The 19,202-nt window shown below is 35.8% G+C and overlaps 1 protein-coding gene, 1 non-coding gene and 1 pseudogene across 4 annotated transcripts in view; 2 read left to right on the forward strand and 1 right to left on the reverse strand.

The window, feature by feature from the left end:
* Positions 1–14,615, reverse strand: part of SLC25A16 (solute carrier family 25 member 16) — a 40,010-nt gene extending 25,395 nt beyond the window's left edge. The window contains exons 1-4 of one of the 3 annotated variants that reach the window (XM_011372144.2): positions 14,356–14,615; positions 10,709–10,801; positions 6,233–6,366; positions 5,284–5,347 (exon numbers count right to left, since the gene is read on the reverse strand). In XM_011372144.2, coding sequence (XP_011370446.1) covers positions 5,284–5,347; positions 6,233–6,366; positions 10,709–10,801; positions 14,356–14,473 — 409 coding nt within the window. In that variant the 5' untranslated portion in view covers positions 14,474–14,615. Of the gene's footprint in view, positions 1–5,283; positions 5,348–6,232; positions 6,367–10,708; positions 10,802–14,291 lie in introns of all 3 variants that reach the window. The other 2 variants (XM_023537827.1, XM_023537826.1) reach the window with 2 other exon arrangements.
* LOC105300094 lies at positions 477–1,570 on the forward strand (annotated as a pseudogene).
* Positions 14,616–16,307: 1,692 nt separating the features above from the next.
* On the forward strand, positions 16,308–16,415 carry LOC111746841. The gene has a single exon (XR_002783275.1). It is a non-coding gene; the product is annotated as a U6 spliceosomal RNA (small nuclear RNA).
* Positions 16,416–19,202: the final 2,787 nt, after the last annotated feature.

A 19,202-nucleotide genomic window follows, 5' to 3' on the forward strand; every position in this document is an offset into this window, starting at 1 on the left:
AGATCGACCCCTTTTTTGTCCCGATAACAGCTGTGTGACCTTGAGCAAGTTACTTAACCTGGGTTTCAGTCTCATTATCTATAAAATGGACATCATAAAAAGTAGTCATCCCAATTAGGGTATAAGACGATTAATATATGTAAATACCTAGAATAATATTTGGCACATAGTGTGGCAGGCTGACCCTGCCTGGCCATTTCCTGCTGGAACGAGTTCATTCCTGACTGCCCTCTACCCCACCTCAAAGACTCTCCAGCTCACATCTGCTGTCTCATGGCTTGCCGACCAATTCATGTTCTTCCTTATCTCTGAGGCTGTGTAGGAATAACAAGACTGTATAAAACTGCCTGTTATGTTAGTTACAATTGGGGCTCAGCCTTTGGATAGGAATCCGCTGAGCCGGTGCCGGCATCAATAAGCGCTGCTTCCTGCTTATAGCCTCGGTGTCCCGTCTCTCCGTTCGAGAATCCTACAACAATAGTAAATATTATATCTAAGTGTTAGCTATTATTATTCTCCCAGTCTATTCTTTTTTAAGATATTCATTTTCCGACCCTTTCCTTTAAGAACTAAATCTTTGTCTCCTCTTTTTACCAAATTCCTCTACTCCTAATCTCTCTTTTCCTTCTCATCAATGCTCAAGAATTCAAATAAAAAAGAGAAGCACAATCACAGGATTACTGGAGAGGAATATGCAACAAAATAGGAACTCAGTTTGACACTAATAAGGAATGACGTATCAGCCCAAGATGGAGGCGCCCATGTGCAGCAGGGGGCTCAGGCTGTAGGTGCTGTCCTAGAGCCGAGAACTGCTATGTACCTGGCACACCCTGCATACCTCTGCAGTCTGTGCCAAGAATCAGGTGGCCCAAGTCCAAGTGGGCAAGGGGGACAAGCAAGTGACCTACGAGGAGGCACACGCACACCACCACATAGCCCACCGCAAGGGCTGGCTGGCTGTGCACACAGGTACCTAGATGGGGAAGACCATGCTGCAGAGTGAACAGTGGAGGATGTTTTTCTTCTCAAGTTCATGCTGGGCACCTTCCCAGGCTGCCTGGCTGACCAGCTTATCCTAAAGCGCTGGGCTAACTAGGTGGACAGCTGTGCTCTGATCCTGAGGCAGCTGCTTGCACACAAGTCCTAATTCCTCAATGGGCTACAGTAAGATTCTGCTGTCCCACTTCTACAAGTGTCCTGTGCATCTGCCCCTCCAAATTGTGCCCTCAAAGGTTGTGTATATCTAGGACAGTAACCTTTTTTGCATCAAGCTCTAGCCTGCAAAGGACAGAAACGTGTAAAAGGGGTGAAATAGAAATGGGGAAATATATCCCCTCAAGTCCAGAGGCTTCACTTTCAAAGCTGTGTTGCATAAATGGACTCTTCATGTTGAAAAAAAGAATGACATATATCAGTCATTCAGAGGGTGGTGACTGGCATTTTCAATTCATAAAGCTAATGTCTCCCATTTAAGACTTTTTCTGTCATACATCTCCTTACTATTCTACCAGCACTGCTTTACAGGAAGGCCAAAAAAAGCCCTCCAAGGGCAAATAAGAAAAATCAGAAAATACTTACCACAAATAGTGGTAGTGATAATTTTCCTCTTCCTCCATTTTATAACTACAATTCAGTACAAAGAGCAGAATATCTTCACCTATCAGGGCCCAAGGAAACTCAAACAAGTTGAAATGTGCTTGCAATTTTTGTGTATGTGCCAACTTTTCTTTTCCTTCAGTCATAAAACTGAGGACTTAGTGATGAATTCAAACGGACTGAGACTAAGAGGATGAAACAACCCCTAAATTCTCATCCTTTTGTTATCTCTATACTCTAGAACTATGAATTGTGGTACCCAAGAACATACTTTAATCAGCAATTAGATTTTGCTGATTTGAAAAGCTGAGAAATGCTTGGCATTGCCTCCCATAATCATTGTATGCTTAAATAAAAAAACAAAAAACCTCTGGTGGCAAATTATATTTCTAACCACAATACCAAAAACAGATAATCCTTGGTCATTAAAATTTTGGAGATTATATTCTGAAAATATGGCAAATATAATTTTTTATTCTGCTCCAGCAAGAAGCACGAAGGATTTCTTCACAAAAGAACTAACACTACAAGGAAGAGGCAGTAGAGGGAAAAGAGAAGTTAATATGAAAAACTGGATAATAAAAAATTAGACACAGGGTTGGAATAGAGAAGCATATCTTGACCCTCGTCAAGCTCCTTCTTCCCCAATTTATCAGTGAATATGAAAGCAGATTTGAGTTTTTAGAGATGGCTTTCGTCCCAGCTTATCACCATCCTTCCCTATCTGAGGCTACCACAGTGGGAGCAGCATCCAAAACTTATGACATATCCAGAAATTGAAGTTCATCTAAAAGCACATGGATTCTAAATAAATACTTTAGACAAAGGAAGGGCTCCATGAAGTACAGATATAAAAGCTAAGACACAAAGCTAAGGAAATTGGTCTAGAGTAGATGTCGAAGGGAGTTCATTTCTACTATACCCTGTTCTTTGGAAGCAAATCACTGCTTCAAGCCTGATATTAAATATCAGCTAGAAATTACAAAGATACATCTGTCTATAGCTGTGCACAATCTCTGATTAGTATAGTAACTAAAATTATGCTCTTAGAGAATATTTAGGGAAAGATAATTATGACATTCAGGAGCCACAGTTGCAATCATTATTACACAAGAATAATTGTGTAAGTGACTGTGGATGCCTCTTGTACAGCAGTCTCATGTGGAAATCAGAGATCTCAGATAACTGCATGAGGTAAGTCTAGCCAAAGGGCTAGAAAGCAGATGTCTGAACATCATGCCCACCCCGTGCCCTATGCATGTACAAATCAGGCCTCAAATCAATTAATTAAGGAAAGTAAGTCTGATTAAAAAAAAAAAAAATTCAAGAGTTGGACTATCAGTTCAGAAGAGCAATTTCTTCAAACATTTAGGAAGCCTGTTGCTTCAGAATTCTAGATCGTGGCTCGAGGGGGATAGAGATCCCTTTTAAATATAAAGGTATCTGGGAAAGGTACCACAAAGCCTCCTTGAAATTCTCAAAAGAACAGTGTGCAACCTGTTCTAATGATCACTAGGCGGCACCATACAGCTATTCTAACTGCTAATGACCAGCCCCTGCCCTGATTGGTTGCTATCCACATTATGTTCGATGTTAAGTATTTTGCATATCACCTCTACTTATAACTAAAAATCCCTGTGTTACAAATGAGACAAAAAGAGGAATTTAGGTGGCTGGCTGAACAACCAGGAAGATGATTATCTATGGCCATAATGTCTCCTACATTTATCCAAAGGTTTTTGTTGCCTTTAAGCCTGTTTAGCATCTTACCACATTCCTTTCCCCACCATACCACATATGTAGACCTCAAGGGCATCAGAACTACTAGAATGCTTAATTGCGCATACTGAAAAGCAGGAGCCTATTCACTCAGTAAGGCCAAATAATCTATATGCTCTAGCCGCCCATTCCTCTCTCTTTGCCCCTGCTAGTACACATCAAGAGATGGTACCGAATTTTGGTTACAGGAACCTGACATAATCATGGGGTATGTCATACCATGACTAAAGTAATAGTCAAAAAGTTATCCGAAATTCTACAAACCCTGTGATAACTACAATTAAGATTTTAATATATCACCTTCCAATGGTCTTATTTCCATTAGCAGAAATAAAAATTGTTAACTTGTTACAATTTTTTTTCTATGAATATTTATATAAGTATTCACTTTTTAAAAACCAAAATATGGTACTCACTTTGGCAGCACATATACTGAAAAACAAAATACGATATTTAACATTCTCTTTTGTAAACTGCTTTCTACTTATAATGTAAACATCCTTGTCAATAAATACAATTCTACAAAAAAATATATTAACGAATGTGTAGAATTCTGATATATGTACTTTTTTAAACCACTCTTCAATTGCTACATATTTAAATTAATTTTTGGTACAATAAATGAAACTACAATGAACATCTTTGTTGCTAAATATCACTATATATATCCCTACTTCTTCTCTTAAATAAATTCACTGAACTTAGTATATGATAGAGGTGGTACTTAAAATCAAGGAAAGAATAAATTATTGAGTAAATAATGTTGGCACAACTAACTAGTCATTTAGAGAAAAAAATTTATTCAACCCCTATATCATTCCTTATATAAAAATAAATATTAAAAAGATCAACATAAAAAATCAATATAAAAGTTTTAGTAGAAAACATGAGTAAATATTTTTAATCTTAGAATAGGGAAGGCATTTATAAAGACCAACCCATTTGGCTATGTAAAACTTCTATATGGGGGGAAACAACTTTTACATTATGTTTCTAAAAATCTAAAACTAGGAAATAAAATATTAGCAATATGTAACAGATAGAAAACTAATGTCCAAACTTCCAAACTCATAAAAATGAATATTTAAAAAATAGAAATAATTCGAGTCACAAAGTAAGAGAAATACAGTCAATAAAAATTTGAAAAGCTGATCAACCTTATTCATAATTAATTGCCAAATATTAAAAATTTGATAAGACCCAGTGTTGGTATGGTATGTAAGGGGAAAGGTCAATGAAAGCATTGTAGAGATCAGTTTGGCAATGTCTATCAAAATTTAAATACATATATCCTTTGATAGATAAAGTAATTTCCCTTCTCGAAACTTATTCTACAGATATAGTCATACAAGTACAATGTTATTTGTGAAACAAAACCTGAAAACTTCCTAAATATCAATCAATAGGAAAGTGATTAAATAAATCATGGTACATTCACATCTTAGAATATAACAGTTTTTTTAAAAAATAAGAAAGATCTATGTATTCAGAAAGATCTATGTATAGTCTTGAGAACTATAGAAGAAAAGTTCTAATCCTAGAGTAGTATTAGAAAAAAGCATACATAAGAAACTGCTAATAATGACTGCTTCGAGGGAGTGGAACTATTTTCATTGTATAGGATTATGCATTACTATAGTCATTAAAATTTTTTGAAAGAAAAAAATAAACATTTCCAGAAATAGAATTGTCAATACGTTTTTCACATAGTTGTAAACTTAGATTATTTCTTGCCATTTCTTACTGTTAAGTACTCTTTTTGAGTTACGATATTAACAATTTCTTATATAATTGAGTATACAAAGATAAAAATGTAGGCTACTTAATCAGTCATATATATCACCTAAACCAAATTAAATATTTTAATAGAAAATAAATTTGTCAGAAATAAAATATACCTACTCTTACCTGCTATGGATCCAGCCATTAATCTGTGCACATGACCAGAAATTCCCAGCTTTGTAGTAATTAACTAGAAACCAAAAACATCAAATTAAATGATATTTTTTAAATGCTGCCCATTTCACTGTTTAATAATGAAGACTTATTTCAAAAGAGTTACAGAACTAGTATTAAATGTGAGTGAAATAAGCACAATTATACAAAACTGGGCAGCGTTATATCACATCATAAGGTCAGGTATTTCCTCTGTAGTCTCCGCTCTAATTTTGTACTTTTACAGAAGCAACCTAGCTTAGAATTACCAAATATATTATTCTACACATTGATGACCACAAATACTTAAAGTATGAATGGGAATAATAGGAATAAAGTACTTCTATAGGCAATGAAGTCTTGATATACTGATGGCATCAATTCTGACTAACTTAGAATACTGTCATTTTAAGATACTCTAGGAAGTTTAACATACTTAACCCCTTTCTGAGTTGTTTGAGGATAAATTCATTCAGCTAGAAAAGAGAAACTTAATCAACAAGTAAGACAGGAAAAGCTGTTGACTTAGATCATTACATAAAAACAGACTCTCACAGTATAGTTGCACTATTTTATTTAATAAAAAAATCCAAAGCCATAATGTTCCTCTCCTATAACTGAGAAACAAAAAGCACATTAAAGAGCTATTAATATTTTGTGAATTTATAATTATCTACTTGAAGGATACTTTGGCTCTTCTTCATAAGTGCAAACATAAACAATTTATTCAAAAACGACTAACAATTACAGAATAGATAACTCCAAAACCAGTTATATTTAAAAATTTAAACTATCTTATTCCTTCAAAAAGGCATTACTTTATCCATTCATCTAAAGTAACTTTAAAGGCCAAAACAAATGCCCTGTCAACTAACTGTGATTATTCAAGGACACGAAAGAAGAAAACAAAATAAAAGTTCACCGTTTTATAATGCTCAAACGCCATAAACTGGATTGCACCATAGGGAAAGATTCGTATCATCATTGCACCATTCCCTTTATACAATCCAAGGTATCCTTCCTTTTGGGGAACAGCACACAATGCAGAAAATACTCCTATTTTTAGAAAGATTTTTAGAAGAAAAATGCTATTAAAACAGAGAAAACTATCTAAATTCAAATTTTCATGACAATCACAGATAAAGATTACTATGCCATCATTCATGATGTAATTTTGCTTGAGGAATTACATAAACAGTAATTTCTATATAACAGTTAAACCTACTTAAAATACATTATGGGTTCAAATTACATAAACATACTGCATGTAAAAATATAAAATCTATAAGTGATAGTAATTATATTTATAATTATCACAAATTATATTAAACTATAACAATCTAAAAAATATTAACAGAAACATATTCAAGGCCCAGATATTGTACTGCAAATGATCAACTCTATCTGGAAGGATCAAGAAAGTCTCCGAGACTGACGCTGATTCATCATGTACGGTTTGCTACACACATATACCACTAAATAAATGAAACGAATAAAAAAACTATTAAAACTATTTAAATTTGGGGGCAAATTTTCATTATTAGGACTCTTTAATTAGTAATACTGATAAACAAAAGCAGGAGTTCTGATCCTATATATTGATATATTTATTATTCTATTAACTTATTTATTATTCTAATAATTAATTTATTATTCTATTAATGCTAATCGCTAATCCTATTTGCAGTTCAGACTTCCCATAAACATGTCACACATACTTCATTATTAAACTATTTAAATTCAGGTTCCTTTCCAAATTTTTCAAACAAAAATTTGATCTAATATGAAAGCAAATCACTAGGCTCATTTTGAATTTTAGAGTACAAGTAACCTTTTGATCCTTTCCCAGAAATTAAAATTGTAGGTACTTATTAACATCCAAGAAAAGATATACCCTAAAAGCATTATTGATAAGCAAATATCTAAATGGACAGTCTATTAAAAAGAATTATATTATGTATACATACATAGGTATGTGTATAATATGTAAAATTCTCCCAAAATACATGAATAATAAAACTAAGTATACCCCTTCCCCCAAAAAAGAAATTCTATTAAAGACATCATCCTTCTGGGAGAGAGGGTAAAAGTTAAGCCCTGTTTAATTTGATTCAAATGTATTTAGAATGACTTAAGGGTAATCAAATTTAGAACAATGGCTATCTAGTAAGGACCAGAAGGCTAATGAGGGGAAGTACAGAAGAGGTTTCAACTGTACTGATAATGTTTTTTTCCGAAGCTCTATGTGAGTCTACATGTTTTATTATTCTTTAAAACTCTTTATCACAAACATTTTAAGAGAAACTATTACCAGAAATGAAACAGATATAGTACTTTCAAAAAAGGAAATCCAGGAAGCAAAGAGCAGGAAAGCGGGGCTGGAGAGGATAAGAAAATCACAATAAACACAAAACAAAATAAGAATGTGAGTGAACAACTCAATGATTGCAAAAAAATCTGAATGACAATTCTCTCTATTAAAAACCAAAGATTCTCAAATTCTGTTAAAAGGTCATATTTAACTACATGCTTTTTACAAAAATCTCACCTAAAACAAAATAACAAAAACAGATAAAAAATGGATGTTAAAGGTTTTCAAATGGCTTTCGAATATCTACTGAGAAATCGTATTGTTTTTTTTAACTTCAACCTATAGCCTGCACTATTTTTACTTTGGGAAATTGAGATTTTAAAAAATAATTAAAAATTTTTTTTCAATTACAGTTGACATACAATATTATATTAATTTCAGGTGTTCAAAATAGTGATTACGTACTTATATAATTTACAAAATGATTGCCCTGATAAGTCTAATACTGATCTGACATCATACATAGTTATTGCAGAGATTTTCTTTATGGTATAACACTGGACCAATTTTTGAAATGTTACAGAACTGTTTGGAAAGAATATGTCTTCTCTGCAGAGTGCAAAGTCCCCTGTGTATCTGTTATATCAGGCTTATGTGTTATTTAAATCCTTCTCTATATCTTTACTTACTTTATCAAACTAAGAGTAGAAGGAACTAATATTTGGTAAAATATAAACATATGTTTGCATATGTATTTATTAGCTCTGAAAGTAAACGGAAGAAACTTGTAAAAATGCTTGATTCCAATGAGGGAGTAATGGAGGGAGAAAGACATATGCTTTTGTATTTTTTGAATTATGAGCTTGTGAATATATTACACATTCAAAAATTAAAGTAAATAAAATGTAAAAAAAACCCAAAATTAAAAGTAAAGACTTTTAAAGAATCCTATTATAATTTATCTACTATTTTTATATCACATTTGACTGTGTAAAGCTAAATAGAGGTCAAAGATTTGTAGTATATCACAGGAAAAAATTCTTTACACTAACATTGCAAATTGAGGGAAGGAGAAATTCTAATTACCATGCTCCTTCCTTTTCATTTGGCCACAATAATTTTGACTCAAAATAAAAAGTAGTTTTTGATGCCTTGGAAGTAATGTCCCATATTTTGTAAAAGAAGCTAAAGTAGAAGTTTTAATCAATAGCACATCTTCATCTTTAATTTGACTGCAAAAATTCATGCTTTAAAAAGCAAAATTTTAAAAACTATCTTATGTTCTTACGCATACATATAAAAAGGGAGGTACCTAAAATGTCCAAAGACATTTTTAAAAGAAAATTTAAAAATCCAACACCACCTTCTTTGTTTTTGGCTTGTCTATTTTAAAGCTACATGAAACTCTATATACCACACCAACAGTTCATTGTTGCACTCCAGGAATTCCAGTTCAAATTTTGCATGCCTTGTAGGGTACACTGCAGCCCGTAGCATGCAGTCCTGGAGAGCGTGAAATCTAATGTGAATATGTAATCTAATGATTACAAATCAGGAAACAAAACAACATACATCAGCATGGGAAGGAGGTTAAAGAAATAAAACAATCCTGCTTGGACATTCACATGGTGGGTCATTGTGAAGCACTCCAAGATATTGGATAATATAATTCATCTCCTTTCGCCCTCAATGTAGATAACAAAAGAGAATCATTTCCTTCTTTCGAGTTTTATATAATCTCAATAACTTCAAAGGTCTGATTCTTTCTATACATGAGCAGTATAATGTGAAGATACGGAATTCATTGCTAGACAGAGATGGTAGCAATTTTTTTCTTTTAATTTTAAGTACAGATTTAGTATTTAAAATATTGAGAAAATGAACTATGATTAATATATAACATAAATATCCATTCCATTTTTTGAGAAAAACCACATTTTAAAAACCTAATTGGAAAAGTAATTGATTCTTATTCACTCTGGTAACCATCTTTCTTACACAGTGATGTTGCATAGATCATGCAGAGAACACATCATTCCTATCTACTGAAGCATGAAACTGTAAAGCAATGGAGGGTATAAGTTAGCTGCCTTAACCTAATATTTTTTTTTGGTCTCTGTCCACAGTAATTTTTTTTCTTTTAAATCTTTTTCCCCTCTAATTGAAAAAGTAATATAAGTTCAGTATGTATTACAAATTAGCTTAGAGGAAAAAAATTTTCTCTAAATCTCACCACTGAAAATTAACCGCTTCATGTTAATGTTTGCCCTTCTATCCTTTTGTCTAAGCACATGTTTATTTATATAAAATGCAATATGATTCACCCATCTTGAAATATTTTTCATTTAATACATTATGAATATTGTTCTTAGCCAATTAATATTCTTTTATAATATTTAGCCAATAAATATTTTTTATTAACATAAATAATACTTTCTTTTATATATACATCTTGAGCACAATTCTGATTAGCACTTTCTTAAAATAACCTCCTGGAACTAGAATTGCAAGGCTAAAGAGTATATCTCTTTTTTGATACATATTACCAAAATGTCCTCCAAAAAGGTTATTAAAAATTCTTACTCTGACCACTGATGCATTGTTAGTGTCTATGTTAATTAAATGGCTGATTTTTATGTTTGTAAGGAACAACTAAAGGCTTGATATTTTTTTAACAATGCATATATACTGACTGTATTGGATTCTGCTTGCACTAAGATTTCTAGAAGGCATGTTTAACAGTGTTTAAAGGAATAAACCTTATCTCCATCACTGATTAGATTTTTGAAAAAATCAGGTGGAGCTGTTTATGTGTCTGTGAAAGATGTGACACATTAATCCCAATAAACAAACAGTATGTATTTCAATGATTCAAAGATTTTGGTTTAGAGGATACCAGTACCCTAATACGATAATGTATAACCACTATTACAAATGAAAATATTAAAATGGATAAGAAAGACATCCTTGCAAAATTTGCCCCCAAACTTGAACTTCCTTTTTGTCTTCTTTCCACTATAATTCAACTGAAAACCAAGATGGGTAATATTTTCATTCAATTTTAGTTTTTAGCTTCTATTAACTCACCTAAGTGTTTGTAATGGTGATTGTGAGCTTGTAATAAAACCTTTACTCGATCCAAAGGAGCAACTGTTGTTTTTGCACAGCATCCAGCAATACCTAAAAAAATGTTAAGAGGTCAGGAAGAAATTGTATACCATTTATTTCCAGATGGAAATCATTATTTGTTCAGCTAACACACCCTGTGATCTCCATGGGTGGAACTGCCCAGTAGAAGGGCTATGTAGTTGACTGGCTCTCATTCCTTGTAACATGATAACTGAATATATCATACTTAAAAATAAGTTTTAAGAATGTAAATCTGCCCCCTATTACCTGATGAACACCAAGAATCTTGCTAAATGTGGTTATGGAAACAGACACTTGAAGGTATTTACTCAACTGTAAGGCTCTGTTTGAAGTAACCTCCTCTTCTTCTGCATAACTTTTGCATTAAAATAATGAACTTTTACCCCAAAGTTCATTCATTCATTCATTCATACATTCAGCAATTATGTATTTGGTCCCTACCATATGCCACTATGCAGACATGTGGATGACAGTAAAGTGCATACATACAGGCCAGCCCTACTAGCTTGGCATGCTTCTAAGGTGACAATATATACTTTTTGCTATGTTGTTTGTGTCCCGCCCCCCAAATTCATATGTTGAAAACTAATTTCCAATGTGATTGTATTTAGAGGTGAGAATTTTAGGAGGTAATTAGTGCCCTTATAAACTAGGCCCCAAAGAGACCTCTGACCCCTTCCACCTTGTGAAAACACAGCAAGAAAGTGCTGTCCATGAGGAAGCAGGTCCTCACCAGACACTGAATCTCCTGGCGTTATGATCTTCAACTTCCCAGTTTCCAGAACTACGAAAAATAAATGTTTGTTGTTTACAAGCCACCCAGATTGTGATATTTTTGTTACAGCAGCCCAAATGAACTAAAACACTTTTGTAAAGTATCCTACATGTACAAATGCCCACACACTCTGTGATCTCTGATTTGGTTTCCATTAAAACAATGGAGTTGACTTTCAATGGGGTTATATCTGATAAACCTAACACAAATTGAAAATATAAGTTGAATATGCATTTAAATTAAGGGTGAATTTTACTCTATATAAATGATACCTTAATAAACCTGATTTTAAAACAATATCGCTATGTAAAGAAACAAAAAACAAAGAAACTACACAAACTTCTAAAAAATAAACAACTTAATCAAGATTCCTTTGCAGTTTTCAGTATATGCTGTCTCCAATTCTTTTCCTCTTTTTAATAGGTTTTGTGTAATAAATAACTGTAAGATATATAGAAAAAAGTACACAAATCATAAGTATGCCTATTAATGAATTACATACTACAAGGTGAATACATCCACGTAAGGACCACCCAAATCAAGAAATGAAACATTATCAGCCTACCCACATTACAGTCCTTCTTCTGTACTCCCAAAATCACTATTTGCCCCTCCTTCTCAGAGACAACCAATCAGCCTTCTGACTTCTAACGACATGGACTTAGTTTTCACTGTTTTTGAACTTTATATAAATAAAATCACACAGTATGGCTTGCTTTGTGTCTGACTTCTTCTCTCCAATATTATTCATCCACTGTTGCATGTGGCAGGAATTAATTCATTTTCAGTGCTGAACAGTATTTCATTGTGTGATTATACTATATTTTAGTTATATATTCTAGCAGTAATGGGCATTTAGGTTGCTTCTGGTTTGGGGCTACCATGAATATTTCAGTCAGGAACAGAAATATATACGTTGGTATATATCCAGCATTGGAAATATTGAATATGGCATACAAATGTTCAGTTTCATAGGTAACTACTCAACTAGTTCCCCAAAGTGGTTATATCACTTTACATTAGTACCAGCAGAATATGAGAGTCCTGGTTGCTATCCTCGCCTACATGCACCATGACTCTATTTCAATATCTAGTCAATATCATAAAATGTAACAAGTCTAAAACTGAACTCCTCATCTCCTCCATCATGAAAGTTGCTCCAACTACAGCCTTCCCATAACAGTCAATGAGAGCTTCATCCTTTCAGTTGCTCAAACCCAAATATGTCTCCCTTGACTTCTCTTCCTTATTCCATCTCTAGTCTGTGAGAATATTATTTGTTCGATCTATATCTAAATCACAATTTTCTACCACCTCTCCTGTTAGTAAGCTGATCCAAGCCACCATCCATCATCTGAATTATTGCAACAACCTCTAAACTGGTCTCCTTACTTCCATATTTACCCTCCTATGGTTATTCTCACCAAGAAGCCAAAGTGATCATTTTGAAATATATCACATCATCTCACTTCTCTGCTCAAGACCTGTAATGGTCTAATTCACTACTTCACTCCAAGTAAAAATCAGAATCTTTACAATGGTATGTGAAGCCCTTCATTTTCTGCCTCCCTTTACCTCTCCAACCTCTTTCCTCCATCAACAGCATTTGGCTCCAGTTACATAGGTATCGCTACTTTTCTTTGAACAAGCCAGGCCCTCTCCTACTTTGAAGCCTTTGCTTTAGCATTTCTCTCCCTCTGCCTGAAATGCTCTTACTTAGACATCAACTTGCTAAACTCTCTCACTTCTTCAAGTCTAATCAAATGTAATCCTCTCAATGAGGCTTAACACAACCTTATGTAATATGCACCAATTAGCCTCTCCATTTCCTTGTCCACTCTCCTTACTTCTTCCAATTGCATTCATCATCTCTAACATACTACATAACTTACTTTTTTATTTTGTTTATTGTCTTTCTCCTCACAACTCCCAACCAATGTAAACTTCAGGGTCTTTGTTTTGTTCTCTGATGTGCGATGAGCATGTAGTGGGCACATAGCAGGCACTCAGATGTTCCTTGTATAAATGAATGTCCTTTTCATCAGTAGAACAAAATAACTAAATTCCTAATACTACTGCAGTATACAGATATTATCTTTCTACAAGTCCTCATAATATCAGATTTTTAAAAATTCCCAGGCTTAACAAATAATTGAGTTGTGACAACCCAGACAATCAATTAAGCAGGGGTAGATATTGAAATATCTCATTATGGGAAGACAGAGGAAATTTCTGAGAGACAATATGAACCTTCTGGCCCCACAGTCACACCAAAAGTAGAGCGGCACTTGCCAAGTAGCTAGCTATCTGTTAAGCAACTGTGACAGAGTTGGAGCCAGTTTTGGTTGTTGACAGTTTTGCACAATTTCCCAATCATTTTTAAAAAGCTGAACTCCAGTATTTGGTTTCTTTTAGGCAAACAGCAAAATCCAAGGCTATACTAGGCCATCCATGGTTTTTAAAAAAGAAAGAGGTGCCAGAATGTTTCACTGAAACCCTGGGGTCTTTGTAAGAGACTTCTCTCTTTTCCCTGCCATCCAAACCTGAAGAATGGGTGCCTGGTTCAGCCCTTCCACGTCCTCAGCCGCTCCACGACAGCTAGAGGCCTTTCCTCCCCAGGACCCTGCTGTCACTAGCCGAGTGCTTATTAATTAGAAAAAGGTGACAGTAGGTCAAGGTAAACATCTGGCAGAGCATTGAAGCAGCTATTGCCCAAGAATGTCAGAACGGCCGCATGCATCCGACCTGCTCCATCCAGGTCCTGTCCCTGCCATCCGAGTGTGGCCGCGTCTTCTCGGCAGACACCCACCTCCCGCCAGAAAGGAGCGCAGCCAGTAGAAATCGCGGCGGGCCGTGGGCCCTCCTGCTTGAGGCATCGCTGGAGGGGAGTCGGCTGCTGCCAGGGCCGCCGTCGTCGCCGCCGCCATCAGGACCAGAGCTGTATCGGGAGCTTTAGTCGCCGATTTACAAACCAAGAGCCGGGGTCTAGGACATCTGGGGCTGACAGGCTGGTGCAGATCGCTGTGCGGGCGGGGCGGGATACCACGGGCGGCGCGGCATGATGGCGTACGCCAGGGGCGGGGCCAGGGGCGGGGCCTGGGGCGCGGTCCCGAAGCGCGAGTCTCAGAAGCTGGTCGCCTCCCCCACGCAGCCTCACCCCACATCCTGACGCCTGCGTTCGCTTTCACGCCTCTTCTGTTGACGCGCTAGAAGCGAAGCGTGGCCAGTGGGAAGGTCCCGGCAAAACCCACCAACTCAGAAAGCCCTCTCCTGTCCATTGACTTGTATTGGCAATTGACCTGTAACCGCCCATGGGGCAGTCTTCTGACTGTTGTAGCCGCCAGCCCCAGGAAGACACAGGACCACCAGAAATCAGTGAGTTATACTCTTTATTCAGCTAGCTGGGTCTGCCAGGGGTACGCAGACCCAAATTAAGCAGCCCGGAAATGTAGAGGTACAGGGTTTTTAAGCCCTAAATCCCATTCCTCATTCTGTCTTAACACAAAAGTCTATTTTTCTTCAGTTTACTAACTGTCAACCCACAGGTAGGTTGTGCAAGCAGGGGTACAGAAGCGGAAAGTTTATTGTTAGAATTTCATGTTCCCATGGGCTATAGCCTATGTTCCCCTGGGTGATAGCCAAGCAGTAATTTTCCAGCCAGCATATGACTTGCCTAAGGTGAACCTTTCCAAAACCAGCCTTTGGTTGCTGACTCTCCAGTAACCTCTGAAATTGCACCATGTCCTACCAAATCAGCTGTCTTATCAGAGCGCCTCACTGAACCTCAATTTCTGCTCTCCCTAACCCCCCACTAAGCTTTCACTCCACCCCTATCACCTCTGCCACAGAAATATTGCTAAAGCAGATTCTTTCTTTGGAGCCCTCCCTACAAATTACATAAATACTTTTTGCCTGGTGAGGCCTTTCCAAATCTGTGCCTTCTGCTTAGCTCTCAAATACCGCGGAGCTCTACTCCCCAACCAACCCCAAGTCTGCCCTAAACCCTTAGAAACTCCCAGTTCCTACTCCCTGGCCCGTTGCATTCCAAGACTGTTTCTTAACCACTCCTTCCTTATAGGCACTATTTCTAACTATGAGCCCCTCATCCCTTCCAGCCTGGGCAAAATTCATTCCTAGTCTTTGTGACTCAAGTTGTTCTGAATTTTTGTCCTCTCTTTCAGAAATTACATAATTTTCCACAATACTTACTCCAACCTTCTCTTACTGACACTGGTCTCCTCTTTCTCCTTCCATAGATGCCTCTGCAAAGTGTTTCTAGCCACATTTCATCACTAATGATGAGTCCAGATTTCAAGTTTATTTTCTTCATGTTCCCAATTTTCAATTTCTACCAGAAAATATAGGCCCATATAATATCATTATTTTTCTTTTACATGTGAAGAATCAAAAGCTCCCCAAAGTAGGGATGATTGCACATTATGAATGTAATTAATGCTACTGAATTGTACACTTAAAAATGGTTAAAATGGTAAACTATAGGAAGTATATTTTATCACAATAAAAAATACAAAGAAAAAGCCCCTAAGGTTTTTTTATGTTACAAAGAAAAAGAAATGTCTGTATTTTTATATTACATAACTAGCAAAACTGCCCCAGTTCCTAGTTTTAATGTGTATTTTTTTTTCTCCCGTCCTATAGGCTGTACTGGTACACCTCTTCTCATCCAGTTCCATTCCTAATGAGATGCACCTTACAGGTTTAATTTATCACTCAATGGCCCCACCTCCAAAACTCAATCCAGTGCTCACTTGGGCAGCACGTATACTAAAATTGGAACAATACAGAGATTAGCATGGCCGCTGTGCAAGGATGACCTGCAAATTTGTGACGCATTCATTCCATATTTTTGAGTTGCTATAAAGTAAATAACTTGGGCATTCTTGATACTTGAATATGGAGTAAGTGAACAAGGAAAGGAAATAACAATGCGCTTTATAAGAACTGTATGGTAAAGTGGAAAATGCAGTGTCTTAAATAAAACTAAAATCGCCATAAAAAAGAAAACCTCAATCCAGATCAAGGATGAAAAGTTGATCTAGATGATAACTGACAAGTCTAGTGATTTAAACATCCAAGTATTTCTTCTCTCTCTACTCAGCTGGTGTCTACTAAACTGCCCAACCTACAGATGTTGAAGTGTCTTAGGGCTTAGTCCATGAGTCTCTTCTATAATTACACTCATTCTTGGAGATTTCATCCAAGCTCATAGTTTTAAATGTCATCTATGTAGTGATGACTCCCAGTCTCCAGCCCTTCCCACTGACTACCCAACTCTTTTTATGTTTCTAACATCTCCACCTGTATATCTAATTGGTATCTATTTATCCTATCTAAAACTTAATCCTCATCTTTCTTTGCAAACATGCTACTCCTACAGCCTTCTCTTATTTCATTAAATAGCAACACCATCCTCTGTCTACAAACCTTGATTAATTTCCTGGTCTCCCTGCTCTCTCATGCCCCCTACTGTCTATTCTTAACATGGCAGCTAAAGCAATCCTTTAAAACCTACAACAAATCTTGTTAATTCTTATCCCCAAACCCTTCAATGGCTTCACATATCACTTAGAGAAATTCTTATAACAGTCTATTGGTTTCCTATTATATCTCTGGCCTCAACTCCTAGGACTCCCTTCAGTCACACTAGCTTCTTTATTCCTCATAAATACCAGTCATGCTCTCCTCCAGGCTTTTGCACATCCTGTTCTTCCTGCTTGTACTACTTCTCTCTTAGGTGTTCCTCATTCTCTCCCTTCCTTCAGGTAGTTACATAGATATCACCTTTCCAAGGAGGCCTTCCCTGGCTATAATATTTAAAATTACCACCCATTCCAACCTCATCTCTACCAAAACTCACTCTCTCATTTCTCTATTTTAATTTAAATTTATTTCCACAGCATTTATTGGCATTACACACACACACACACACACACACACACACACACACACACGTATGACTTATTTCATATATAAAATGTTTTCCTTATCAGTTTCTCCCCACTAGAATGTAAACTCTATGAAGTTAGGGATTATCCGTTTTGTTCATTAGATATGTCATTTTCCACCATATAGATGATAAATGATGCAGAACTACTTAAAAATCAGTCTTTTTTATCTCTCATTTTTAGGATAACTACTAGCTAGAGGCTAAAGAAGTGTAGAAAAAACAATCCCCTTTCTCAAAGAATGTATTACTTAATGGGATGAATGTGAACTTAATGGTAAAATAAATATAATACATAAATAAAACGTGGGGATACAGAGGAAAGGCAGACCATATTTGTTAGTGGTTATCAGGAAGAGAGGGAACTGAACTGTCTTATGACATGGCTAAGCATGTGCCAAAGCAAACACACAAAGACACATTAAAAAATTGAACATATTCAAAGAACAAAGAGTAGTCCAGTTTGTCTCTCTTAAGATCCTTGAGCCCTTCCTCGTGACTCCTCAACACTTGTATGGCAGGTCACTGAGGAATAACATTAGAGAAGGAGAGCAAAGTTATACCATGAACAGTTTTAATCTTGGTCTAAAGAGTTTAGACAATTCAGTGGATAATAAAAAATTGGTGACAGCTATGTTTTAGAAAATTAATCTGAGAGATTAATAGGATGATTGGGAAGGCAAACACTGATAGATCTGACAACAAGGAAGACAGTTATGAAGTTTTATCAACAATCCAGAGGGCTGGTGCAAATATGAAAACATTGTGATCGGAGAGAAATAGAGGAGAAAGCATCTTCTAGGCTTCCTAAGGTATGATATGTGGAGGGCAAGACATAGGAAAAGTCAAAGTTGCTGCACAGTTTTTTGCTAGGATGATTAAGAAACTTGATAGTAGCATTAACAGAATAGGGAAGACAGAAAGAGGAACTGGTTTAAGGTACAGAAAAGGGTTAGTGATGTTGGCACAAACTGTAAAGATGATGAAAACATACAAAAGCACCAAAGGACAAAGGTTTGGTAAATATATTTTTTTAAACATAGACAATATTTGAATACCATATCAATCATATATAACAATAACTACCTAAAAAGCTTTCTTTGAAAGCTTTCCCCAACCCACACATATTCTGACATTTTATGAAACAGGGAGGAATTGGCGTGCCATTTTAATAAACATCATTGACCCTATTAAAAGAAGAAGATACAAAGAAATGGAAAGATATTCTGTGTTCTTGGATTGGAAGAATCAACATAGTTAAAATGACCTTATTACCTAAAGCATTATACAGATTTAATGCAATCTCCATCAAAATCTCATCGGCATTTTTTAAAGAAATGGAACAAAAAATCACCAGATTTGTATGGAAGCAGTCAATGCCATCCTGAGAGAAAAGAACGAGCCTGGAGGCATCACTCTGTCCAACTTAAAATTATACTACAAAGCGACAATAATCAAAACAGCATGGTATTGGCAGAAAAACAAACACACGGACCAGTGGAACAGAATTGAGAGTCCAGAAGTAAACCCATATTTATATGGGCAAATAATGTTCAACAAAAAAGCCAAAAACATACAGTGGGGAAAGGAAAGCCTCTTCAATAAATGGTGCTGGGAAAACTGGAAAGCCACCTGCAAAAGAACGAAACTAGACTGTTGTCTATCACCACACACCAAAATTAACTCAAAAT

This window comes from Pteropus vampyrus, unplaced genomic scaffold (genome assembly GCF_000151845.1).
Source record: "Pteropus vampyrus isolate Shadow unplaced genomic scaffold, Pvam_2.0 Scaffold202, whole genome shotgun sequence".
In the NCBI taxonomy this organism is placed as follows: domain Eukaryota; kingdom Metazoa; phylum Chordata; class Mammalia; order Chiroptera; family Pteropodidae; genus Pteropus; species Pteropus vampyrus.